The sequence below is a fragment of the Megalopta genalis genome, unplaced genomic scaffold (genome assembly GCF_051020955.1).
Source record: "Megalopta genalis isolate 19385.01 unplaced genomic scaffold, iyMegGena1_principal scaffold0050, whole genome shotgun sequence".
NCBI classification, from domain to species: Eukaryota; Metazoa; Arthropoda; class Insecta; order Hymenoptera; family Halictidae; genus Megalopta; species Megalopta genalis.
Genome location: NW_027476119.1, coordinates 132,250 through 158,625, shown reverse-complemented (window position 1 = coordinate 158,625; position 26,376 = coordinate 132,250). Strand labels below are relative to the sequence as shown.

The window sequence follows — 26,376 nt, the reverse complement described above, 5'->3', positions numbered from 1 at the left end:
GTATTTAGATGACGGTCGAATAAACCTGTCAAGTATAATGCTAAAAAGAAAATGCTCGCAAGGGATGGTACGATAGAGCTTCGAAGCAATTTAGTCTTATCTTTAAAAAAATCAGTTAATAACGGTAATTAGTACACATGAACGTAATCGTTGCAATGCATCGACGACTGACCGTTTATATGTACATAAAATTAAAAATCAAAAAGTGATGTATATATATTCATCATTTCAAGCAATGGTACACAATATAAATGTAAAACAAATAGTCGCGTGTCATTTCCTTTCTTTTTCTCATCTACTTTTGATCATTTCATATTTTCACAATTTTGTCTGTTCAGAATCACATTTCTACAGAGATATAAGAAAGTAATGTACCTTGTATAATCCATTTGATACACCAGCTTCGCTGATTTTATATCCATTCTATTTCATATTATACATTTGTCGTACATTTTTCTCATAAATAGATATTTTGCCTGTAAGTAAGTAGGATATAAGAATTTTTTTTCTTCGATTCACGTGTCATTAATGGTGACTCGGTCTGGCGATGCTGGCTGCACTTTTACACGACTAAGTAAAGTATTAATTGGACTATCTTACCTAGAATAAAAATATCAAATAAGTTTAATTGGTGATACATCGAGTGAACTTAAATATGAGTGTTTTTGCACATCGGTTCGCGCAGTGCTCGCAGACACGTTGGGAATAAAGCAGCGAACATAAACGAGATCGATTTAAGAAAATAAAGCGGCAATTGTTAATCACGTTGTTACGTTCAAACTCATAATTTTTTTTTGTTTTAGCTTAAGTGGTGATAAATCATGGTTCACGCTTATTTTATAGCGCATGTTTTGCTTACAGATTTTGTTTAATTCATGTGACACAACTTTGCAAATTCGTGAGACATGAGATTGGCGTTTCATGGCGATGCTAAATGCATCACTGATATAAAATTTACTTATACCTAGTAAACGTCCCTTCAAACTATATTTTAATTATTATAGAGTTTTATAGCAATATCATTTTCCTTGTTACTATCATATAAAGTATTTATATAGACTTGCGTATATTAAACTATATATACAACTTTTTTTATTAATTATTGTAACACATCAAAGATAAGTTTCCTAGAACAAGACTGCTCTCACGCTACCTAGTTCATAATACCACAAGATGGGAAACTCATTACGGTACAGCTAATATCATTTTGCACTTCTTCTTTCGTTTTGATAAAATATATTACAATATGAATATATGAATAAAAAAGACAAACATCATGTTAGGATTTATTTAAACAAATTGTCACTGAAATTAAAAATTAAAGATAATCTTCCGAAAAAAGTTATATATAAAGTGCAAAACTGTAGTTACTGAGTTTCGAAGTTGAAGCTGTTCCTTTTTTTTTAATGTTTTAAATGTGGTTTGGATAATTGGTCTCAACCTGGGCAATGTGATAGCAAAAGAGCAAATGGCGCGCCGATTTTTCCTCCGTTTCTAGGAAAGGTGGAACGAGTGTTGTCCTTCTTGTGCAGCTATTCGCAACTTTTCCCGCATTATTTCTAAGGTTGTGTAATCCGGCAGTTTTAAGTAGTTAACGCAAGTCATTACAGACGGCAGGAAATCATCCGTCTTCATAGATGGATCAAATGTTTTGCGCACTATTGTTAACGGTGGCGTTAAACTCTTAAAACCTACAAAAGAATATTCATTTTATTTTGTTTATAGATCTTGCAAAACTACACTAATATTTTAAGTGATAAATTATTCTACGTTAAAAACTATTTAAATGCTGCATGAGAAAAAAATGAAATTACTTAAGCAGCAACTAATAAATTGTTTACCTCCAACTGGCAATCGCGGTGAACCTGTCACGAATTGAACAAATTGCCTCTGCTCTTCACTGCTGTATTTTGACATAACTTCAAACAAAAACCGAATTGCACGAGAATCTGGAGTATAGCCGTGATCAGTTCTGCAACATTCCGAAAGTGTTTTCACATCCCACTTGCCACCAGTTTGTGCATGTCCACAGAACACAGCTTCGAGTTCTTCAGGGAAAAATAGTCTTAATTGTGATAGCGGAAATACAGATTCGAATCCTTCTCGAAAAGCTTCCATTTGCCTGAAGATACCTTCGTGCAAAAACCAATGTGCCACCAACTGAAAAATTAATTTTATATGTTATGATTTACATAATTTTTTCCCGAACTATTCATTATTTTAAGAAATGCTTTAAACAGAACTGGTTTTGTTTTTTTGGAGGAGGGCTAGTCTTATGACGAACATAAAATTGTGTGGCCAGTCACAATGACCTGTTAAGTGAAGTTAACTTGCGTGTTGGTATTTACAGATTGAATGATTAATGTGTGTATATAGTAACCTTCTATTACCTTTAAAGGTAAACTTTATATTGTTTTATATCTTTGATGGACGGGCGAAGTAATATAAGTCCGAATTATTAGATGTTCAAAAAAGTAAATTTAAAGTGTAACGTAAGATTAGATGTTAGTTTTTGCGAATTATATTATTTTGGTCAAAATTCGACTTATACTCTTCTGCCCATCCACTAGAGATACAGTCCCAAAAATAACGAATAATTAAAAATACTGTTTTATTTTGGATATTAAATAAAGTACCTTGATATATTGGTCCAGGTTATATATGTTAACGGGTATATCGCTTCCACCTTTTCTTAATTCGATGTTTTCGTAACCTGGTAATTCAAAAACAAGGCCAAGATCTACAATCGGACAACCATCTAGACTTAACGATTCTATTAATTGTGCTTTTTCATGTGGCCTCAATGTTTGATCTTTCTCCATTGATTCCTTTTGTCTAACAACTTCTTGTAGTTTACTAAGAGTTCGATGTACTTCGGGGCTCACATATGCTAAGTCTGACACGGTTAAAGTATGCTCTTCTCCCAATAACCAACGATAGAAAGTTAAACTAAATGGCAAATCTAACTGTAAAAAGATTGCAATGCAATATTTTTAATACTGTACTGTAGATAAAATTCAATGAGTGTAAAGAACTATAAATACCATTCTTGAATCATAGATTGCTTTTGCCATAAACTTTCCGAGGAATTTTAACTTTGTTTTAAGCTTTGCAAGATGAGATACTTTAGTATTCCATGAGATTGGCATTGGGAAAAGTCCATGCGGAGCATTAACGTATCCTGTTTCAGTGGGATTTGAACTCCCATGCCACAGGTCCAGATCACTACGTTGTAATTCTTGCGAGACTAAAGCATAGAATTCCAATGTTGGACCAAGACCGGTGCCAACCTGTAAAATAAAAGTTCATCATATGTTGTTTAAATATTGAATTGTATAAAAATAATGATAAATACATTATTATCTAAAAGTTTAGGTTTATCAATTAATTCTATTAATTTTATTAAATTCGGCAACCTTCTTCCCTTCAATTATTCATTCAAATAATGTGTGACTTCAAACTTTTAGATAGCAGTGTACACAAGTATATATACATAAATAAATATATAATAAATAAAAAAAACCTCATTGACATATTGCACTTCAAGTAAGGCTTTGCTAGACGCTAAGTCTTGTATAACTTGTTCCGCTTGTTTGAGAATGTCAGTTCTCGATATAGTTCTTTTCCTTCGTTCCAAACGCGGAGTAACGCGTTCTTGACTGTCTGATCCTGATAATTCTGGTGCAGAGTCTAGAAGTCGTTGTAGAGCTCTGTCCCGATCGAATGATGTTGCATAGAGTAATAATTGTCTCGTTTCGAATGGAAACAGGAATGGGCTGTAAATAATTGGGAATATATATATTTTAAATAATTTGCATGGATGTATTAGTATTACTATCTGATATACAAACCACACTGAAGCAATTTGTTGTAGCCACAAAGGTAAGTTCCCAGTCATGATTACCAGCGGATCTTGCAGTTGTCTACTCGCTTTTGCAGCTATCTTACTATTAATAAAGTCTTGCGGAGAAAGTAGATTCACTCTCTTTATGTAAGGAAAGAGTACACCCCAGTGACGATTTAATGAATGTAGAAGACGCAATAGGCACAAACCATCTAATGAAGCATCACTAATGGTAACTGAAGGTGGTAGAATAGGAGACAGGTAAGGTTCAAGTGGACATCGTTGTGGAGGAATTATTCCTTCGAGCCATAAGCTATCTTCTTTCCGCTTCGAACTGATCTTTGTACTTTTTCCTTTACCTTTACGGCTATTACCTTGCGAACTTGATCCTGGTTTTGGTGATGTTGTAGTTTCTTCCTCTGGTACAGGCCTAAAACGTTTATAATATTCAAATTTCCAATTTATATTAATAGCAATGCAAATATTTGAAGTATAAATAAAATAATTAGCACACCTGTAATAAATTGTATGCGTTTGCACCCAAACAGCATCATGACCAAGAGGTGGTTCACCATCAGCTTCTGCCTCAGAATGATCAATCCCAGAACAACCAAATTGTCTGACAGCTTGATATACAGTCATATTGAAAGGCAGTACTTCATCCCCGATCAAAAACTGCAGTTTATGCTTTGCCGATCCTTGACTTATAACTACTGCAGCCTATAAGTTCAAGTACATAAAAAAGTAAGTTTATGTGTGTATCCATATTGTCACAAAAAATCAATCTCTAAATTTCTTCTATGTATTGTCGAATATCCTATATCTTCAAGTATATTAAATATATATTCTTGCTAAGTTACGATTTTACTGAATTTGAATTTTTATAGATTACTATAATTTACTATATGTTAAAAGAAAACATTACCAGAGTATCATCAATGTCGTCTTCACTGTTATCGTCATCACTAACCATAGATTCTGCTTCGCGTATTCTACCATATCCGCGAACCATTAAATATCGTTCGATTGCTTGTACTAATGCAAGAGGATCTATCTTGACGGTACCTCCCTTCCACTGCTTTAAATTGTTGCAATCCGGATGTCGTTGAAGATTGCACTACGAAATAATTAGAAGTTGCATATATAAATTCTACACTTAAATAGCTTATAAATAACTTTGGAGTCAAAAAGTTACCTTAAGTTGATGTGTATTAAAGAACTTAAGAGCACTAGTGCCTCCACGGCCAGCACCAGATCCAGCCGGTAAGTCATGAACTTTTACTGGGAACTGTTCCAACTGTGCAACACAACTATTCAATTTTGCAACAAGAGCACCGAATGCCCCAGGATTAAGATCCATAGTACTGTTGCTCTGCTGCATCTGAATGTTACATATGATTGAAAAGCTGTTTCTTTTTTGCAATAAAAGCTATTTTAATTTACTTACAATAGTTGAATCCGCAAACAATTTCCAGAACATACGAAGACGATCATAACGATTACCAGGAGCATCTGTAGTTGTGAGGTAGTTGAGCAGAGCTTTAATAAGACCACTATAATTCATCTCAAATGGAGATATATCACTCTCAAGTACTATATCTCTCAATTCAGTAAGTGCTGACAACATTTCGTCCAATTCCTATTAACAAGTGAATTATTAATTTAATGTGATCACATAGTAATCTAAATATATAGAATGAATTATACATACTACATAAATCCGGAAGTATAATATTTTTCTCAGTTAATCCCATACATTAATTATACATACATTTGATTGTAACCGTTGTATAGCAGCAGTGAGTCTCGAAAGAACCGTCATAGCAGGGTGTGTGCAAGGAGCATTATCCTGGTAACGAGTCAAGAACTGAGCAGCCTGTTCACGTACCCATGTTTTGGCTTTGTCTCGGTTACCCGCGGTTAAGCTCGAATTGCTCGGTGGTTTCGAGAGACTTGTTGATGAGCTTGAATCTCTTTTATCACTTGTAGAACTCGAAGACGATGATTTCCGACCCCATCTTGCGGGATTGAGATTGCCTAAGAAACGGTTATTCTTAGGAGCGAAACCAGTGAATAATGATTCAGGTTGTTGAGTTTGTTGTGGTGTTGTACCGCCTAATCTAGAAAAACGACCCTTTTTGCCTTGTTGCCGTCTTCTCCTTATAACATCCCCAATTCTCCTATAAATTTCAAAAATAAATATATTTAATATGTTTTTATTTAATTGTTTACATATTTTTTATACGTATATGTAATTATATACTTATTATATATTTATATATTTACACGTGGGCACTTTGTGGCGTTGAGACGTCATCTATGGAATTCAGTTCATTCCTGGTATGTGCTTCCATCGACGCAGATAGATTTGGTTTTAACTGGCACGTTGCAATTGTACCGAATAATATGTTACCGTTTGTTGATGGAGAAGCTATTGGAGATGTGGCGTTACTAGAAGACAACATTGTGGTGGAAGAAATTGATGTATTAGATGGACCTGGCTGTGGAGTTGGTAATGATGTACCTAAGAAAGTAGTAGAAACATAATATAAATGTTACATTATATTTAGAAACGAAATATTATTACATTTTACAAGAAATGAACTTGGATGTCGGTTTATTAAATTACCAGAAGGACACTTGGGTGGCGAAACACCAAGAGGTACTTCAGGATCAGCTAGTTGTCGTATTTGATGCAGTACACCTTCGCGATGAAAATGAACTCCAAACACTTGTGGTAGCCTTTTCATTAGTATACTTGCCATCTGAAGAGCTCCAATAACAATTCGTAAATCTTGGGATGCTAGCATACCCGCTATATGTGATGATACTACTTGATTTTTCAAGACATCCTGCAGGAATATGAAAATATTAAAAACAAAAATTAAAAACTTAAACATAAAAAAATAAATATTCCTGTACTATAATTTTGTTATAATTACCTTAAGTAAATCAGTTGAAGCATAATAGACCATACGTAATAGAGCTCGCAGACATTTACATTTTACTGCAGGACCAGCGGAGCTACTATATACTTCATACAGCACAGAGAATAAAGTCCGAATAAAAGACACTAGCCATTCGTTTGTTTCGATTACTGGAGGTACAACATCCATGCTATATGAAATATATGAATTAATGAAATACGTCCTTATAAATGTAATTATTCATTTTTTAAATAGTTAGTGAATACCTTGACAAACAAGTAGGACTTTTGCCTTCTGTGGGATGAGTATTTACTCTACGAAAAATGCTTCTTGCTACTCCAATGTCTTCATTGATTTGTTTCATCACAGTTAGATCTATTGTATAAGTTCGTCCTAAAGAAGATAGACAAATCTCATCCTCGCCATTCTGAAATGCCATCTGTGAAAGATAATTTCATTGTATTATGTAGATTTTTTTAAATTGTAAGTATCTATTAATTAATTTGCAAGTGTCTTGATACCTCAATAATTCTAGAATCAATAGTACTAAATGGATGGTAACAGTGTCTTTCGTCACGCCATTCCCAATGAACATTTTCTTGTTGATTACTGGTCCTTTCGAGTAAACTATTTACACTAAATATACCATCTGTTGGTAGTGGAGGCATCAGTTCCTCTATCAAACAAGTAATTTCAAACCATTCTTGTGGAGAACGCGGCACAAGCTCTACATCCTCCGTTTTTACTTCCAATGAACCGGTTAAAAGATAACTCAGCGTGAAAGCTATATTTTGTTGCAAAAGCAGCTGTGCCAAGTCAGGACAGCGATTTGATATCACAGAGAGCATTCGTAGTACTGTTATGAAATTACCAATACTGTTGACAGGTGGTGTAATCATAAGCTAACATATAAAAAAAGAAAAAAATGCATATTTTAAGAACCACAAATAACATTGTTGTAGAAAACACGAAAACAACTATGATTCTTACCAGTTGTTGTAAGTTTTGAAGAAGTTCTGCATTGATAATTTTATGCAAAGTAACAGGATCATGTTGAAAACTATCAACTAAACGACTAAATGCTTGACAAACACATTCAACGCTCTTTTTATCCTGATTTGTCAGTCTACTAGTGAGTAAAGACAAACTATCAGCTACAAGGTGAAAATCATCAGGATGAAGATTTTGACAACAGTTTGCTGTAATGGTTAATGCAGCCCGTTGAGCCGTTATATTAAAGAAATCAACGAATTTCAAACAAGCTGATACTCCTCCCTGAAGAAAAATAAATAAATGTATGACTATGTCTACTTTCAATATAAAACATTCGGATAATAATGGTACATACCGCGTGTAAAATAGTTTTACTGTGCCGACGTGACAGCATGGCTAATGCTGTCAGACATTGTTCTGCCACGTCCATGCACTCGATAGATTCTAGTTTCTGTAAGAACACTGGCACAGCATCTACCACAACTGTTGACGATCGCGGTAGAGCTTCCATCATGTAAGTTAAAGCACGACAAGCGTGTGTCATTATTACAAAATTGTGTTCTATTCCGAGCAAAATGATTAAAGCGGCAACCACTTGTTTCACTGGAAAACCAGTTAATGTATCCTCATTCCCCATCACAAGAATTTCACCCATTCCAATAACAGCCTGTAACTGTTCGCCTTCATCATCAACAGCTTGTAGTCCAGCCAAAAGCTGTTGTGCTTTTGCAGCTGTAAGCGTACATATTTTATTATATACTATAAATTAAAAGATTAAATAAAATCTGGTATACGGCTATTCGGACTCAACTATTACCAGAACTTGCACCCATGCTTCTATTCAATAAATGTTGTACTCGTGGACCAAATGCACCAAATACATGGGGAGGCAATCCTCTTGCTTCCAACAATGCTTGGAGCCTTCCAACTTCGCCATCATCGCTTTCACTATCTCCTGTAGTAGCAGACATTCCAGAAGGCCCACCACTTGCTAATTAAATAAATAGAAAAATCATTTTTAAATGTATCATGGCAGATAATACCACCATGAAAAGAAGATTGTAACATGAACATACCAGTTGCAGATGTAGCTGTAGATGCTGATTCGTCTTCGCCTGTAGTTGTAACTAATTGATTAACAGGAACTGTTGATGAAACTGACGTTGGAGTAGCACTATTAGTTACGGATTCAGATCCTGACATTACACTTCCCACTCCTCCGGAACCACTTTCCAACACTGCTTTTCGTACACGTGACGAAGAGCGGTGTCTAAATTAAGAAAGTTATTATTATATCATTACTTTATACAAGCTTGTAATGAAGAATAATGTTGTACACATCTACTGCTTTAATAATACTCGTATACTAATTATTTCTTTCACAATTACAGTAAATTCTACCTAATTGACCTTCAGCTTGGAAACAAAAATGAACAATTTATACATGCTAAAGGTCAATTAAGGAAAATTTACTGTACCTGCACATCTCTTAACTTATATTTACAAGGATTATTATCCAAATAGCACTATAATATACAATTCGGGGAAATACACTCCGCGACGATACTATAAGACACTACATAAAATCATTCAAATCTGCATTGTAAAAAGAAAATTCTTCTTCTGCGTGTAGTTCATTGTTATTTATACAAAGTATGTTATTGTTTACTTTCTGGGATATTTTTCACCACAGCATCATAGATAATATTCCTAAGAGGAATTGTCACTAACCAGCTGCTAAAGAAGCAAGATTAGATTGGCACAAAAAATGAAAAAGAATAATTTTTTCTGATGAGAAACGATATAATTTAGATGGTTCTGATGATGTAAACTATTATTTTCATGACTTATGTAAAGATAAAATCACACTTCAAAGGTGACAAATGAGCGGCGGTGGCATAACAATTTGGGCAGCTATAGACTATTAAAACAAAACAGATATCGAGTTCATTTTATCAACAATTAATATTAAAATATATATAGAAACAATCGATAGACAATTATTAAAATATACACACAATATAGCGAAATAAAAATTTGTTTTCCAACAAGATAACTTAGCTGAGTACACTGTAAAAGCAATAAATACTTATTTTGAAAGGAAATGAATGGAAATGGTCTGCGAGATTTTCAGATCTGAACATTAAACAAAATTGTTGGGGAATACTCGCTAGAGAAGTTTACTCAGAAGGAAAGCAGTTTAATAGTGCACAGTAGCAAAAATATGTATACAAATCTATTACATGAAATATGTTAGAAATTATACAAAACATAGGGGGCAATATACGTTATTAATAAACCATAAAACTAAATTAAAAATGTTCTTATACATGTGTCGGTATGGATGGTATTTTCATGCAATTTTAGAATTTTCAAATGTAACATTGTTAATAAGTAACGACAGTGCATCAAAAGATGTCCCCTGAAGTAAGCAATAACACACTGTATACAGTTAAGCAAAATTCTTCTTTATGCCAAAAATTTATATGGTCTTATATAATGTCCTGTAGTATTTTCTCAGAGTGCACATTATGTGCAAATTTGATAGAAGTTAGAAAATTCCTATCGGATAAATGTTAACCGATAGGAATGAATGAGTTGTGAGTAATTCAAATATAGTTGTTTGTAATGATCGTAGATGCTTACAGCGATGCTCGTCAATATGACATATTTGATAGGTAACTTTGCTTAATTACCTGGAGCTTGAACAAGTACCCGTTGTAGTGTCTTTCTTGTGATGCTTTCCTGAAGTTTTGTTACTACTTGGCAGTTCTTTTGGTTGCTCACTGGTGAGTTTTGCGCGAGAACGTAATATATGCTTGTGCGTAGGATAAGGGTGTGTAAGGTTGGCAGCGGCGGTGGCAGACACAGGTGGATTGGCAGTGGCTGTTGTTGTGATGCCACTAGTGCCTGCCCCGTCATGTGTCAACGCCCGCCCACCGCTCTCCACGGAATTACTGGCTGCGTTACCCACTCTGATGCTGGACTTCACACTCAAAACTTGATTACTCGCACTGCTGCTCGCGCAGGTTGCACCACCGTGAGACTTCGATCCTAAAATATTGAAACATTGTGCAATTATGAATGCTGAAAAAGAGAGACTATAATACTTGCAATGGTCTCTGGATTTCCTTAAAACTTTAGCATCGTGAAAGTTCATAATCAGTTTTAACAATAGAGAAGAGAGAGACGCTAACATACATATGAAATGCTTTCAGTGCACGCTAAACAAATTTTATATATACTATCATCTCTTTCATTGTGCATGATTATAAGAATCAAACATTCTTTGAAACTGTTGTTCAGTATTACAATTTTATAATACAATATTTACATTATTCTCAGTGCAATCTACAACTTATTCGAGCACGTATCTTTCTTAAATATATTCCTATTTATTGCATTCAAATGTTTATTAAATATATTTGCAGAAACATATGTTCCTCCACTGCATATAATAAAGTACTGTACATGCTTTTAATTCTTCCTAAATTATTTCATAGATTCATGTATATTACAGCTTTATGCCTTTATAATAATGTAAACGAGATATGAAAAAGTATGTATAGCATTGGAAATCAATAATAACATTGCCATTACGATCGTAATAAAAAAATAGCTTATAATAGTAAGAACAGTCAACATTATTGTTAACATTGTATTTTTAAAAGCTTATGCAAGTTAAAATGACCTAAATGAAAAACACATAGACATATAAGCAGTAATTAATTATACATTATACTTGAAAGTTACTGCTTAAAACTCTTTTAACTTTAGTAAAAAAAAAACCTAGAATTCATTAGACAGATAACAGTGCATTATCCAATGAATGATTTTTTAAATATAATTTTATTATTACTGTGTTAATATATTTGCATTTCTACGAATTATTCATATCTGTACATAAGACTTTATGTACCTTCATAAACTATTCAGCAGTGTTTTATTTTAGTAAGTGTGTGTACCAAACTTGAAATCATTATTATCACTATTCACCAAAACAGGAACTGTGGTTGTCATGTATAAATTACATTCATCATATGAACTTAGCATAATTAATAACTCGTAAAAGTGTTGAACATTATACATACTGTAAATTAAAAATAAAGCATATATGAAAATGATAGTTAATTTGTAAAGTTTAAACAATATATTTATAAATGTTTGTGCTAACAAAGTTAAACAATGAATCTCTATAAAATGATTAGATTACAAAATATCTGGTACACATTGAAGTTACTTGTCATACTTGTGAATAATAGAAACTACATCTGATCTATAATTTTTTTTATAAAATATTACATCAATATTTTCATACATCTTCATACCTCATGAATTATTATCAAATCAGAATACATAATCTTCAAATAGTAATCAAAGCGATCACAAGTAACTGTGTTTGTACTGATATGTACTTTTACCATGAAACTTTGAATGACACAAACATATTGTGTAATTGCATTAGAACCATATTTACTATGTCTGGAGAAATGTCATGCATAAATTAAATTTGACACATACAATTTCATTTGATATATTGAATATAATACTTGCATATAAATACAAGGGAATGAATTTAGTGAGCAGATTTATAGCAAAACTGTATTTATTTAAAGATATCTACTCATGGACTTGAGAGAAAAATAAGGGGAAGTAAATGTAGTACGAAGTGTGTACTCCTTAGGCTTACCTTCTTGATGATACGTTTGTGTTGATATTGGAAAAAGTGCTTTGACAGCAGACACAAATCCTTCCAGACATTCGCTCATCCTCAGGCCTAATGATACATTCTGATCTATGACTCTTATTTTGGTAATACTTTGTTTCTTTAATTTTAAGATACTTGTGAATGAAAAACCTAATTTTACTACCCTATTCTTTAACCTACTATTTCAATAAATGAAGGTTGCAAAACATACTGTTACAACACACCAGCATGGATTTTTTTTAATACAGGTTGAATCAATAAGAACTTCTATCAGAAATAGCTTTTTTTTTTTATTAATTCAGTTGAACAAAACAGGTTTTATTCTTTCAGAAAAGTTATTGAATGAATACTTTCTGAACTTTCTATGTCGTAAATTTTCGAAGATATCAAGACAACATTGAGTTTTTCAAGTGATACCAATATGTCAATGTTTTTCCAAATAATTTCAAAGTGGGTGACCAACTGCTTGAAATATATCTAATGTATTACTCTAATATGTTCTTTAAATAAACACTTACATACCTTCTGGAGAAGTTGATAAAAACACAATAAATGGCATCTCTTAGCATTTTTCAATCAATTCAAATTTAGTTTTAGTAACACATTATGTACGAATATTGAATAAATAATAAAATTATTTTCTATCCATCAATGTTTAGTTTTTAAATCCAAAGCCCATTCAAGATCAACTTAAGATTAAATCTTTGAATTTATCTGTATAATAACTATACTTCTGCATCCAAAAATATAATAACATTTCAGAACCTTATATCACCTGGACATTTTGAAAACTATGCAACACAAAATAAGTACATTGAATTGATAAATTTTGTATAAAACGTTTTTTGATCAAATGACTTAATAATAAATTATTTCAGATGGAATTTTTGATTAATTCACCCTGTATATAATTATAACACTACATTTAATATAGTACTAAATTCATGTGATATTAATGTATGGAATGTATATGTATATGCCTAATATCAGTAAATTTCTTCATTTCATTTCATGACAAATAGTGTACAGAATCGATGGTGTTATTTAATCTGTTTATAGAATAATTATAGATAATTATGTATGAGTAAGAAGATTTGTGTTTCTCCTGATTTGATTTATCTCAAAATATTTAAATAATCAGAAAGTAATCTAATTATGAGCAATAAAAATAATTTAATTTTCATCATTCAATGATAAATACTTTTCATTAGTATTGAAATATTAAAAATGTTTTTTATAAAAAATAAAATAAATAAGCTGCAGCAGGAAAAGAATTGCAAATAAAAGTCTTTTTTAAAGTCTGGGGTGATACATCACTGCATTAAATAAATAATATTACTTCCTAATTGCAACAAATATAAATCTTTGTAAATAACATGTAGTAAATCTATATAAATTTCCAGTTTTTAATTTTAAATCAACGATATTTATATTAATATAGGTAATTGCACAGTTGTTGATACTCAATGGTACGAAATTGATTAAGTTTTGAAAACTTGAAATGCTAGTTCTATTAGCTTTTTGAAAAAAATGAATGCAAGTACTTGATGAGTGTTCTCAATATGAATTATATTAATTAATTGTTTACTAATTGTTATCATTTGAGGATTTATGCATTCATATTTACTTTTTGAATTATATGAATGAAGATAAATATATTAACACATTAGATATTGGTTCGATCAATTTTTGAATTATATCAGCTGATCACTCAAATCACACATCACATCTCATTGCAACCAACACTTTTCAAGTAAATAAATATATTAACTAACCTCTTCCTCTGGATGTGGATGGATGACTAGTAAGTGGTGTAGCACTTGATGCTGGTACCAAGTTGTTATATGTTAACCCTTCTCTGTTATTGTAGCCACTAGTCAGCGATAAATTGAAACTATTATGTCCTTGTGATATGGCTTGTGAATTTTGTGGTGTTCGAGAACGGGTCCTTGCAGCAATACAGTCAATAGCTTTTGTATTTAACTCTGGTAAGCTTGTTCTTGTTGTACTACGAACTCTCGTACTACTCCCACTGATATTATAATTTGATTGCTGAACCTTGTGCTGAGACCTCCAAGTGTTACCTGAGGAATGTAAGAATTATGGATTGTAATAATGTAATAAACTTGAAAAATAGACTATAGTTTCAGTCATAGTTCAATATACATAGTTCATAAATATATCATGTGGCTGAACAAGTTGAAAATGTATGAAACAAGAACTCACTAATATACAATTTATAATTAAACTCTGGATATTTATTCGAACATAGATATTTATAAAATAATTTATAGAAATTTGAATTGAAAATAATATGTTGTTCTATTAAATATTTGCACAATCTAATCAAGGTAAAAGTCTTATTAAATTTTGTTAACCATTTTACCATACCAAACTCTAGATAAGTCATTTTATTTTAATTTTATATAATGCCTATAATGTCTACATACAATAATGTGTATAACTATGCAGATATGTTTATGTTAATTTTATATTATTAATATTATTAATATAATTACCTAGATATGATTCTAAGCCACTGCCATGACTTTTATTATCACCTCTTGCTTTACCTACTTTTTCGAAAGTATCAGCCTTATTTTCATACGAAGTGTTATTAAAAACTTGAGATGTTTGCGGGTTATCAATATTTTCTCTACGTCTTTTTTCTTCTACAGTGTCTGAAATAGAACCAGTGCTCTGTCGTTTTCTATAACCACTGCTACTACTGCTAGAGCTGTTTCCTCTAGGCTTAGAGGTGCCTGCTGAAGCATCTGCCGTCTCTACAGACCCCCCTGATGACAACTGATCTTGTTGATCTGCCATAGATTAATCGACTCATGCCACTATACTGTCTGTAAACAAAAATGGAATAAATATTTCTACTAAATCTCCGTTAATCATCTCATATAATATGAACAAAATAATCAAGAACAATAAATTGGAATTACTGCATAAAAAATAGTTACTGTATAATACATCTATGCATTATATAATAACAAGGCTATAATGGATAGGTCATAATTCAAATTACGATCCAAATTGGAGCAATAAATTGAAATGGAAAATAACTTCAATCTTAACTTGTACTTGAAAATTCAATTATGCAACAATGTAATAAATATCAAAGTAGAAAAATAAAATATTAATATATGAAACATTTAGATGTATTTAATCCAACATTTCTTCATATAAACAAGAAGAGAGTGTTATAAATATCTTTATACTTCATTAACACAATTACAAAACCGACGAAATACTAAATAATTAACAAAAATATGTTTGTTACATAAAGGCACATATCTACGTTCATAAAAGTTCGAACACTTTGATCAATGCTGACAAAGGAAATGTTGTATACCCGTTTTTGTGTAGCGCATTGAAAGTAAAAAAAAAAGGTAAGACTGTACACGACACTTCGATTCTGACAAACTGGATTATAGAAGAAACCACTTATTATGGTTAAATACGTTAGATGATTGCGCACTCTGATAAGAGGAGTGTAACCAAATAATATAGTGAAGGCGATGCGCAATTAATGTTTTCCTCTACGGTGAAAGAGATAGTAACGAACCCAAGAATCATAACAAACACTACAACTGGTGTCCGTTTCTAATATTGTAGGCAATGGAAAATCGTGCCGTTGACATCATACAATCCCTTCCACCAATGTTATAATTGCTCGATTGTAACAATGCCACGAATAGAGTCACGATATACCGTAAGGATACAACGGAAGGCGTAAATAATTATAACAAAGAGACTCGTAAGTGAGCAAGCCACCATTTGCTTGGGAACAAGTAATGGAGGACGAGTTCTTTCTCCATCTCTTTCTCTCTTTTGCTTCTCCGTTCCTCGTCATCGTGTGACCTCAGGTTGAGGTCCTCGAAAAAGAGAATCCCACTCGGGTATGCGGGTTTTTCGAAGAGAGGGGAGAGACAGAGAGAGAGAGAGAGAGAGAGAGAGAGAGAAAAGAGAAAAGATGGAAGAAAGAAGGAAAGAAACAGAATTTATCAATAAGATTACCTGAATGTCGGAAAAGCATGCCCAGGGCATTGCGAGGAGCGTGTCTTCTCGCTGAACGATTTTGATGAGCACAACAATTTCTCGTTACATACGACAGGGAAATGGATGCGAGCAAGCACGAACGTACGTTGGTGGTGAGCGGCTATGTGCACAGGCACACACCAAAAAAACGCACCGAACGCACTGCCGAGGCACACTGAAGCAAATCAGTAGAATGCAACGGCTATGGGGATCGGGTTGGTTAGAATTGGGAAGCTGGAGGATGCTCCGCCCCCATCGGGAAACGTCACACACAGAGTCAACGTCGGTGCGTTCGAAAACTCGATGCCCGCGTGGAGCGAAATCAAGACTCATAACGCAGCACCAACAGCAGACGAGAAACCGGCGCGAATAGCGTACCTATACTATACTATCTTGCCTGCCCTTTTTTTCAAAGTGCTCACTTTTACTTTCTCTTTGTATACGGTATAAAATTAGCCACAAATAGTTGATCTGACATTAATGAGAACGTTTAAAATCTACATGGGATTAATATCCAATCGCTCAATGTATTTCTAAAATACCTAGCTTGATGTGACATGAGATATCGTACGCATTCTGTTCAATGTCATGCAATGGTACAACATGCGTAGATATCATAAATGTCCATAAACGAATACTCGACTTTCGTGTACTGACGTAACTCTTAAAACAACCCGTCAACAGTTGATAATGACATACGATGTTGATTAATATTTAAAATAAATCAGTGTTAAACAAATTACGAGCAAACAATATTTACAACGGGATAAGTATTTTTTTTATATAGGATACATTATTTCTCACTTTAAAGAGAGATAGTTTTTGTACAAAAACACGTTATTTGACGAACATGTTATTTAAATCTATAATTACATTTAAGTATAATTTAAGAAGAATTAAATAAATTAACCTTTATCTATGATGTTATCCTTTTTCCAAAATACTGGTAAGACGTTTTCAAACATCGTAGTCATCTTACATGTGTGAGATATTGTTTACATGTGTCTACAATGATGCATAAGATGATAGTTGTGACATATTTTTGTATTACATGAATAGTTGCCGAACAGTTATAAAATATTACTAATCATTTCTAAACGTTTGAACATTCCATGAAAATAAAGAAACTTCTACGATTACAATGTTGTAAAAAACATTGAGCCTCAGTGCTATTGTTAAATGACGACAAGCATGTATACACTACCGACGATTGGTTGAAAACCTCATTTGGTAGTGGCCAATTGGCCGATAAAGTGAAATATTTCTTAGGCTGCGTCAAAACAGCTTGTTATAAACGATGTATATGCTACTTGTAAATTCTCATCTAATTGGTCAAACGCCTGATAATCACGGAAAACTAATTGATTTTTCATTTTATACTTACCGAAAAAGGGAGCTCCTCCCTGGAAGTCGGACTCCAGTTACGCAATGCGATGTACGAGAGGACACGTGAAAATACGGACTATGCTGTCAAGTCGATTGGAGCGTCGTCTGCTACGATATCTCGACCGAGGATTATACACGATGCAGGTAGCTTCGGTCAATTCAACAGAAGCACGTGTGTTCCTTTATGCAGCAAAATGGAAGCGCTTTTGTGTGGTGATTGGTCAACGTTCACCATTTGTTCGTTATTAACCAATCAGTGATGAAAATAATGTTATGGCTTCATTTCATAAAAAGGAGGATTGCAGTTGTACAATGCGATACGCTTTTGTATAAACAAACATTAGGACATTGGGACTGTAGTTTAAAGGCAGAGCATGATAAAGTAAGCTATATAATGAAATGGTCTATTTCATTTAGAAAATTAAATTACTGTAACTAAAAATAAGTTTTTATCTCAGAGTTGGGCAATGTTTAATATAATTAATGATTACATGTTACATTTAACTAACATATAGTAACAGTTAATTGAATTAATTTATTGATCATCAATTGAATTGATGACTAAATTACTTAGTTGAAATGATAAGTGTAACAAAACTAATTCTGATGAGAATAATTTATTAGAAGCAATACATTAAAAAGAATTTCAATTCATTTTCATTAAAAACTAACAACTTGTGATTAACGATTAATATTTACAATCAACAATTGACATCTAATTTCATCAATCAATCAAATTAAACTATTTGTATTTTTTAAATGTTGCACCAAAAATATTGATAGAATTAAAATAAAAACAACGTTAATTAAGTATATTAAGTATATACAATTATTTAACATTTTTACAAATTTAAATCATATTCATTTATCTTTAAATGAATAATCATACTATTTCTTAAATACTTAGTAGATTTTATTTTCTATTTTAAATAACATAATGTTTAAAATTTTGTTTTATTTATTTTGGGCAACAAAAGCTAGTAATTTATTTTCTATATATACTCATTAATAACTAATTTTGTAGTTATTTTTCATTAATGCTATATAACAGTTGTTTTAAAGATTCTTCATTTATAGTTTGTAAAGTATTTGTTACATTATCATCATTATTAAAGCTTTGTTCCATTCTTGTATTATCTGAATTTATTTTGTGCATTGTATTTCTAAAGTTGTTATATGATTTTAAAGCATTTTCTTTTTGTGCTGGTGACGATAATCTTAAATGTTCCATTTCAGCTGTGGGAGAAGATAATCCATTCTCTAATGGGGATATTATCATTGAAAATAAGTCATTTGTATCTTCTTGAAGTGGTTTCTCAGTTTCTACGTACAACTTTATAGATATTTCATCTGGTTCTTTTAATATAGAATTATCAGGAATGTCATTCTTCCAAACGTTTCTCATTTCCTCATTTTTATCATTCATACCTATACATTCATCTAATTTTTGTTCTTTTTGAATTACTTGTGCATTACTAATGTTTAGTTCCTTTGTTAACAAATGTTGTCCTTCAGTATTTATTATCAGGACGTACTTGTTTTCTTCATCATTTATAACATTTAAAACTGATTGATTTTCTTCGATATTATTTTTCTGAATTTTACTTGAATTATTATTCAAATTTTGTGCATTTGATAATTGTGTTGACTGGAGATCGATGCCACTTGCTTGTTGCATATTTCCCATCTGTTGTGCTGGACATTTATGAGTTCTTTGGCTTACCTGTTATAACAAATAGCTAGTGAAATTATAAAATCTTGAATTCTTACAATTATAACACACCTTATATCTGAAACTTTTTCCACATATTGTACACTTATAAGGCATAACACCTGTATGAATTCTACGATGAACTAAATATGAAACACGTTGTCTGAAACACTTTCCTAAAAGAAATAATGAATTCGTAACATTAAATATTACACATAATTGTAAATAGCCTTCTTAAAATAAGTATTACACAGCAATAACATTTTTTGATTGTCTTGTGATATTTATTATTAATTTCGACTTTCATGTATAATATAAGTTGCACTTATAGTAGCAGTAATGGTCACAAAACTTTGTTATGTATACATTGTAGAAACAGAACACTCCATATTAAATCGTTAGTAATAACTGAAAACAAAACATGCTTTATTCCAAGACTCTCATAGCATTTATCAAAGAAAATCTTTTTAAAAATGTCACATACCACATGTTTCACATGCAAAAGGTTTTTCTCCAGTGTGAATTCTTTCATGATTATGCAAAGTAGATAGCTCTTTAAATGACCTGCCACAAGTTGCACATGTATGTGGTTTATCATCTTTATGATATAATCTATGTTTGTGATATGATTGTTGAAAAGTGAATGTCTTATTACATATATTACATTTATAAGGCATTTCTCCTGAATGTAATCGTTTGTGTTTTTTTAAAAAATATTTTGTTGTGAACATTTTGCTACATACATCACATTCCCATTGTTTTGCTTCATGAGTTTTTAAATGCTGAATTACATGTTGTTCCTAGAACAATAAGTACATTTTTACTTTCAAAAATTGCTTAAAATAAAATCAAGACTTACCTTTTTGAATATTTTTCCACATGTTGGACAATTATATTTATTCTCATTAAATATAAGTTCTACCTGGCCACCTTTAGCTAAAGAACCTAAAAACATTTTTTATTAATATATATCAAATGATATATATATGTAATATTAATAAAATACCTATATTATATCCCATATGTGCTACTCTCATATGAACCATTAAACTACCACGCATTTTAAATATTTTAGAACACAAATGGCATGAATAACTTTTAAAAAAATTTTCAGGAATGACATTCAAATCTTTTTCATTGATCATATGCACTAATTGTTTGTGTAAAAGTAAAATATTGTAGTCAGGAAAATGAAAGCCACATATATTACAACGTTCAGTCTTTTCCTTTGTAGGCGACGGTTTAACTTGTTTCAGTTCAGACAATATTTCTCCATTTTTTAAAATTTTAGTTTGATTTTCGTTAGATGTAATTAACGAATTGTCTTGTTCATTTTTTTTATCATTATATTTTTCCACCACAGTATTGGTACAGATTGTTGTAACACTTGTTACTGGATATTTATTCACTGATGTTACTTGTTCATTGTAGTTTTGTTTACTGCTACAAACTTCTCTAATTTCTGCTGTAGATCTTTCTAGCGTGCTTATGTTTTCATTTATAGAAGTTTGTTGCTCACAATGTTGATTTCCAGTCCATTGCTTAAAATTTTGTATATTTTCATGTTTACTTTGGACATGGTCTTGTGCAGTATTTGCATGTTTAATGTTATTTGTAACATAATTTTGTGTGGTATAATTCACACTCATTGTTTCTTGCATTATTTCTTGAGAATTTTTGTTTACTTTTGGCATAATTTTATGATTCTCATGTGTCCTATGAACTGCATTTACTCCTTCACTTTTGCAAATTGAATTTTGTAAAAATGCAACTTGAGATACATTATTTATAGGCAAATTTTGTTCTTGTATACAAACTCTTGAACTCAAACTTGGAATTTCATTTCCTGTAGTTTGTACATTTTCAGAAGATTTAAAATCTGCAATTTGTACCTTAGATACATTCCAATCATGAAAACTTATACTTTGCAAGTTATGTTCTGTTCCTGAACTATTACTGTTTGTAAAAGTATTTGTATGTTTTGAAGGTGCCATTGTATCATTATTATGCAAATTGATCGTGTGACTAAACAAATGAATGGTCAATTTATCAATACCAAGCAATATTTCATTACATACTGGGCATGAAAGTGGTCGAGTTGCTACACTTATTAATCCTGTTCGAAGTGCATCCAGTGTTAAAAATCCAGGTTGAGAACATAAAGGACATGCTAATAATCGTGCACACATATTTTTGGTAATTCCTTAGTTACAATATTTTCAACACAAAACAATCACTATTTTTCAAAGTGAAACTTCATTATGCTTTATTCTTGCTAAGTGTTGCAATTTCAATAAAATTATTTAGTGACAATTACAGAAAGTAATAGTTCTTTTCCATTTTATATTGATAAAAGTAAAATGATTTTAAAGACTTGATAGTAACTGTTGATTGAAGTTTATAAGACATATGAGATTAGACTGATCAATTTAAATTTAACATTGTCATCTATATTCTTATTAGGGTTATGCCTGAACTTGACCCATTAGCACCGATTAAAATGAAAGAAGAAATTTATATGTAACATGTCAATTATTGAACAGTAATGTTTAATAAAGAAGAATATTTCTGTTTTGTGATGCACAAAGTGTAAGACAGTTTCACATCTGAAAGTCTAATTATAGAATGACGATTTCAGATATTTATCCGGGATTCCTTTGATTCTATGTGGAGTGTAGGTGACGATCTTGGAGCTATATTTAGACAAGGAGCGGGACATTCAATAGGAAAATTTGAGGGCAAGCAAAAATATATTTATTAAATAAATGTAGTTTTATGTTCATTAATATATAAAGATAAAGATATTACAAAATGTGTTATAAATATTTTAGTATATTGGACATTTGTATGGTACTCCATTTTTACAGCAATACTCTCTTCCAGCAGACAAATTTGTATTAATCCACTTGTGTTTACAGTTTTTAATAAATAAATAAGCCTATTATAAAAGTATATTTCTATTAATTGTTTTTTTGTTATGAAAATAACTTATCTATATAGAATAATATAAGAATACTTACTTTCTCTTTATGACAGTTACGGTCTAATGAACTACACAATATTGTAGGACTGTTTGGAAGGTACTTTACAATCTATAATGAGATTTAGTAATTTTCACATCAACATAAAAAATAAATACATGTTTCATAAAACTTACTTACAGTGTCTAAACATTTACTTATGCAATGCCTATTTCCTCCTGGAGTACATGGAAATATTTCAGGCTGATCATGGGTCAGAGCAGGATTACCGTTAGGTTCATCTTTACAACTTTTCTTAAATTGACCACTTAGGAAAATTCCACAAACACAACCAAGAGGAGGTTCAATAGTTGTTACTTGAAAAGTGTTATTTAAAACTTTCGATTTTCTTTGATTATTTGCAAAAACAGATCCAAGGCAAACAGCTAATAATAAATGTGTGCAAATCATCTTTTATATTAAAAAAAAAATTGTTTGAAATTTTACACTTTACTTTATTTTTAAATTGTGAAATTTCACTTAACTATGTCGATTCAGTGCAACAAAGCTCTTGCATATACTAAATGGAAGTTAACTACTCACTACAGCTGATATTAAAGATACATATTCCATTGTGTCAGCAATTAATATGGGTCAAACTTTATGTGCCTAATAAGCAATATTTTGAATGTGTATTGCAACCATTCTTTTTATAAGATGATTTGCTTTTTATTTATAAACATACAAAATCTTGAAACATGAACAAATATAACAAACAACATTTTCTTTTAATAAAGACCATGATTGTAAAATAGAGCATTAATATTTCATGATTTTTTCATAAGTTTTGCATCTCCTATTAAAACTACTTTTTCTCTATTTGCAATACAAATATATTCGCATGTAATAATCTTCCTCATAGAAACAATTCGCACTTTAAATTCTATTTCATCTCCAGCATAACATGGTTTTGGGTATCTGATACTTTGTTCTAGTACTAATGTTCCTGGACCTGGTAATTTTGTACCAACTACTGCTGATAGGTAACCATTAAGAAGAGCTCCATGTACAAGATTATTTGCAGAACCAGTATGTACTGTATTGTAATCACTAGTTAATTTTGAGAAATTAAGTATATCATCATTTGTAATAGTTTTAAAAACTGATATTTCATTCATAGTTTTCATATCTTTTAAATTTTTTGATGATTTGACTACATCATTAGTCCCTGTATAATATTTTTTAAAAAATTCTAGTACCGTCTTTGTTAACTTCATTTTATAATTATTTTAATTTGTATTACATAATGTTCTTTTTATCAATTAATGAAAAATATATTTCATGTATCTCCAGTTTCAACTGTTGTTTCTGAATAGTTGTTCAGAAACACCATCGCCAAGTTTTTTACACGATTACTTTCATGATTTGAAAGAAGTTCAGATGCTTTATCAATTATATTGCTGGTTATTTGTTCTTTTGCTTCAGGAATTCTTAAAGATATTAAAGAAGCTATTATTGAAAGTAAGATATCTTCATCTTGTGAAGACATAAGAGATGATAATAATTGAATGCCTTGATTGCGCAAAATATACAACTTATTTATCGGATCTAAAAAATAATTTATCATTAATCATTTGTCACAGTAGTATTTGGTTTGGCGTAAATATATAAATATTTACCAACACATAAATTACAAATACCTCCTGCTGCAAAACGTACTAACTTTATATTGTCTTCTGATAATGCATAAAGAAATAAATCAATTATTTGAAGTTGTCTCATATATCCATAGTTAATGGGATCATAAGCAAAATTAGCAAGATTTGCCAATACCTGTTCCTTCGCTTCTGTTAAATAAATAATATTAATTATATTGGTTATAAAATCTTAAATAATAATCGTAATAGGCACATAATCTTGTTTTATACACACTTTACCTTTAGATTTAGTGGTTTTAAATTCCGTAGCTAACAGTTTCAAAAATTCATATCGGCCGATGGCATTTTTTCCGGTACGTTTTATAAGTCGTTCTTTAGTAGTAAACATGAATCACGATATTGCAGATCGGCGGTAGATATAGAATTAATAAAATGTGTTCGAAAAGAGTGCAACTTTTAAGTGTAATTGCACTGTTATTTATTTGTAGTTATTCCTATACGGAATCTATATCAACCGAGGATTCAAGTATCGATAGGTTAATGATGCTGAGAATTAGACGTTGCATATAACGTTCTGGAGCGTATGTATGCAGCGACTTTGGTGTTGTTCTTGGAATCACCATACGTCGGTTGTAAACATAATACATATGTACCTATGTAAATACCAGTTTATCTTGTTAGCAAGCTATTACCAAAGGGCAAAGCGTTATACGTGATGATGTTATGATAAAATATGTACCTGATGATTAAACAGTATGTACAGAAAATGGCTGATCTGGTATATTTTACTAAGTTAGCTTAGTGATGTTTATTATCAAGCCCTATGATTTCCTATCATTTCGGTTCAATTACGAACAAGAAAATGAATTTATTATTAATACATACAGCAATTATTTCCGTGAAATATCGTTTTTTTTTTTGTTGCCTCCTAATCGTTTTTTTATCATTTTTTTGTCACAATAGTTTGCAAAGGAATTTTTGGTTTGCCAGGTTTGTGAAAGGTGAATCGCATTCATCAGAAGACGAATCACAAGAACACGACTCCGAAATCGCGAGGATCGTAGAAGATTAACGATATATATTCTCCGTCGAGCGTAATCTTACAAGTCGAAAAATTCACAGAATCAAATCTCTGTCTGTTACATACAATGTATGTATGTATTGTAATGGGACCTATGTACGTTTTTCTTATCCTCTAAGCTGACGCGCAAATCCTCGCCATTTTACTGCACATCCAATTCGCAGTCGATCCTGCTTAGTAGTGAATCATCAACCAATCAGAATAAAGAAAATTTCTATATGGACCCTCGGTACGGATCAAGCTGCGGTCCGGAGGTGTGCAGGAGTAGGTACCACTGCTGTACATACGTATTGTCTTACTGCACCCTTGTCCTTGGTGAAAATTTCTATTGTATCAGAGTTCCACCCGCCCACCGCTCTTTCTGATTAAATAAAAAAACGAATTCTTCTTTCCTCGTGCAAATAATGCAAATAAAATTGTAGTAAACATTTTACATGGATTCTATTCATTATACACAAGGGTTTATATTATATTATTTATATAATTACACATTACAATGTGCATGAATGTACATATATATAATAAATTAATTAAAAATATCCTTTTTAATACATATATATACAGGGTGTCCCAAAAATGTCTCGCAATCCGGAAATGGCGGGTTCCTCGGATCATTTGAAGCAGCTTCTTCCTTTACAAAAATGTTCTCCGAGGCACCGTTAACGAGTTATTAACGAAAAACAGTGACCAATAAGAATCGAGTACGGCTGACGCGAGGCGGCCCAGCCAACCAGCGCACGAAGCCCAGTTCCGCTCATTGGCTCGGTCGCCTCGCGCCACCTGAGCTCGCCTCTCGTTGGTCACTGTTTTTCGTTAATAACTCGTTAACGGTGCCTCGGAGAAAATTTTTATAAAGGAAAAAGTTGCTTCCAATAACCCGAGGAAACCGCCACTATCGGATTGCGAGCATTTTTGGGACACCCTGTATATATATATATATATATAATTAATTAAAAATATCCTTTTTGATACATATATATATATATTGTTTTTAATATTCTTGTTTATTAATTGCGTTAATTTAAACATGTGAAAAAATTATGTAAATTCAAATAAGACAT

At 31.7% G+C, this 26,376-nt stretch overlaps 4 protein-coding genes and 1 long non-coding RNA gene across 14 annotated transcripts; 1 reads left to right on the top strand and 4 right to left on the bottom strand.

The window, feature by feature from the left end:
* Window positions 1-191: 191 nt before the first annotated feature.
* ctrip (E3 ubiquitin-protein ligase ctrip) lies at window positions 192-18,043 on the bottom strand. Of its 9 annotated transcripts, none has more exons than XR_004491872.2 (26): window positions 16,499-16,788; window positions 14,992-15,327; window positions 14,248-14,556; window positions 12,455-12,541; window positions 10,461-10,818; window positions 8,841-9,034; window positions 8,576-8,755; window positions 8,120-8,496; window positions 7,762-8,046; window positions 7,293-7,673; window positions 7,038-7,210; window positions 6,787-6,961; window positions 6,474-6,696; window positions 6,131-6,368; window positions 5,616-6,024; window positions 5,292-5,483; window positions 5,040-5,225; window positions 4,770-4,961; window positions 4,359-4,564; window positions 3,852-4,274; window positions 3,524-3,776; window positions 3,045-3,290; window positions 2,637-2,966; window positions 1,842-2,160; window positions 1,372-1,691; window positions 192-600 (listed from the first exon to the last, which is right to left on the bottom strand). XR_004491872.2 is itself a non-coding variant. In XM_033481363.2 (25 exons), exons 2-25 carry the CDS (start codon window positions 15,296-15,298, stop codon window positions 1,495-1,497), a joined length of 6,240 nt encoding a protein of 2,079 aa, XP_033337254.2. In that variant the 5' UTR covers window positions 15,299-15,327; window positions 17,904-18,043; the 3' UTR covers window positions 192-1,494. The 9 variants fall into 9 exon arrangements, 6 of the variants coding, with proteins under 6 accessions (XP_033337254.2, XP_033337253.2, XP_033337257.2 ...); XR_004491873.2 differs by having other exon boundaries at window positions 1,442-1,691; XR_004491874.2 differs by having other exon boundaries at window positions 192-476; window positions 1,442-1,691.
* Window positions 18,044-18,845: 802 nt separating this feature from the next.
* LOC117226663 (uncharacterized) lies at window positions 18,846-21,806 on the bottom strand. Of its 2 annotated transcripts, XM_033481244.2 has the most exons (6): window positions 21,695-21,806; window positions 20,623-21,495; window positions 20,476-20,561; window positions 20,101-20,416; window positions 19,689-19,792; window positions 18,846-19,628 (listed from the first exon to the last, which is right to left on the bottom strand). In XM_033481244.2, exons 1-6 carry the CDS (start codon window positions 21,783-21,785, stop codon window positions 18,930-18,932), a joined length of 2,169 nt encoding a protein of 722 aa, XP_033337135.2. In that variant the 5' UTR covers window positions 21,786-21,806; the 3' UTR covers window positions 18,846-18,929. The 2 variants fall into 2 exon arrangements, with proteins under 2 accessions (XP_033337135.2, XP_076383985.1); XM_076527870.1 differs by having other exon boundaries at window positions 20,623-21,805.
* On the top strand, window positions 21,674-22,568 carry LOC143261374 (uncharacterized). The gene is made up of 2 exons (XR_013035511.1): window positions 21,674-21,812; window positions 22,255-22,568. It is a non-coding gene; the product is annotated as an uncharacterized LOC143261374 (long non-coding RNA).
* On the bottom strand, window positions 22,348-23,138 carry LOC117226666 (Follicle cell protein 3C). Its single transcript, XM_033481250.2, has 3 exons — window positions 22,778-23,138; window positions 22,637-22,708; window positions 22,348-22,554 (listed from the first exon to the last, which is right to left on the bottom strand). Exons 1-3 carry the CDS (start codon window positions 23,045-23,047, stop codon window positions 22,444-22,446), a joined length of 453 nt encoding a protein of 150 aa, XP_033337141.1. The 5' UTR covers window positions 23,048-23,138; the 3' UTR covers window positions 22,348-22,443.
* Window positions 23,139-23,280: 142 nt separating this feature from the next.
* LOC117226667 (uncharacterized) lies at window positions 23,281-24,967 on the bottom strand. Its single transcript, XM_076527888.1, has 4 exons — window positions 24,514-24,967; window positions 24,256-24,423; window positions 23,919-24,184; window positions 23,281-23,865 (listed from the first exon to the last, which is right to left on the bottom strand). Exons 1-4 carry the CDS (start codon window positions 24,620-24,622, stop codon window positions 23,404-23,406), a joined length of 1,005 nt encoding a protein of 334 aa, XP_076384003.1. The 5' UTR covers window positions 24,623-24,967; the 3' UTR covers window positions 23,281-23,403.
* Window positions 24,968-26,376: the final 1,409 nt, after the last annotated feature.

Excerpts from the sequence above, each read along its gene's own strand:
- ctrip (XM_033481363.2), bottom strand. The coding sequence starts at position 15,298 with ATGGCAGATCAACAAGATCAGTTGTCATCAGGGGGGTCTGTAGAGACG. Across the intron at positions 7,211-7,292 it reads TTGATTCTAGAATTATTGAG|ATGGCATTTCAGAATGGCGA; the intron begins GTATCAAGACAC and ends TATCTTTCACAG. Across the intron at positions 3,777-3,851 it reads CAACAAATTGCTTCAGTGTG|CCCATTCCTGTTTCCATTCG; the intron begins GTTTGTATATCA and ends AATTATTTACAG.
- LOC117226667 (XM_076527888.1), bottom strand. The coding sequence starts at position 24,622 with ATGTTTACTACTAAAGAACGACTTATAAAACGTACCGGAAAAAATGCC. Across the intron at positions 24,424-24,513 it reads TAAAACCACTAAATCTAAAG|AAGCGAAGGAACAGGTATTG; the intron begins GTAAAGTGTGTA and ends TTTATTTAACAG. Across the intron at positions 24,185-24,255 it reads TATTTGTAATTTATGTGTTG|ATCCGATAAATAAGTTGTAT; the intron begins GTAAATATTTAT and ends ATTATTTTTTAG.
- LOC117226663 (XM_076527870.1), bottom strand. The coding sequence starts at position 21,805 with ATGTGTGCACGATTATTAGCATGTCCTTTATGTTCTCAACCTGGATTT. Across the intron at positions 20,417-20,475 it reads GTGGAAAAATATTCAAAAAG|GAACAACATGTAATTCAGCA; the intron begins GTAAGTCTTGAT and ends TTATTGTTCTAG. Across the intron at positions 19,629-19,688 it reads GAAAAAGTTTCAGATATAAG|GTAAGCCAAAGAACTCATAA; the intron begins GTGTGTTATAAT and ends TTGTTATAACAG.
- LOC117226666 (XM_033481250.2), bottom strand. The coding sequence starts at position 23,047 with ATGATTTGCACACATTTATTATTAGCTGTTTGCCTTGGATCTGTTTTT. Across the intron at positions 22,709-22,777 it reads TAAGTAAATGTTTAGACACT|ATTGTAAAGTACCTTCCAAA; the intron begins GTAAGTAAGTTT and ends ATCTCATTATAG. Across the intron at positions 22,555-22,636 it reads GTAACTGTCATAAAGAGAAA|GCTTATTTATTTATTAAAAA; the intron begins GTAAGTATTCTT and ends CTTTTATAATAG.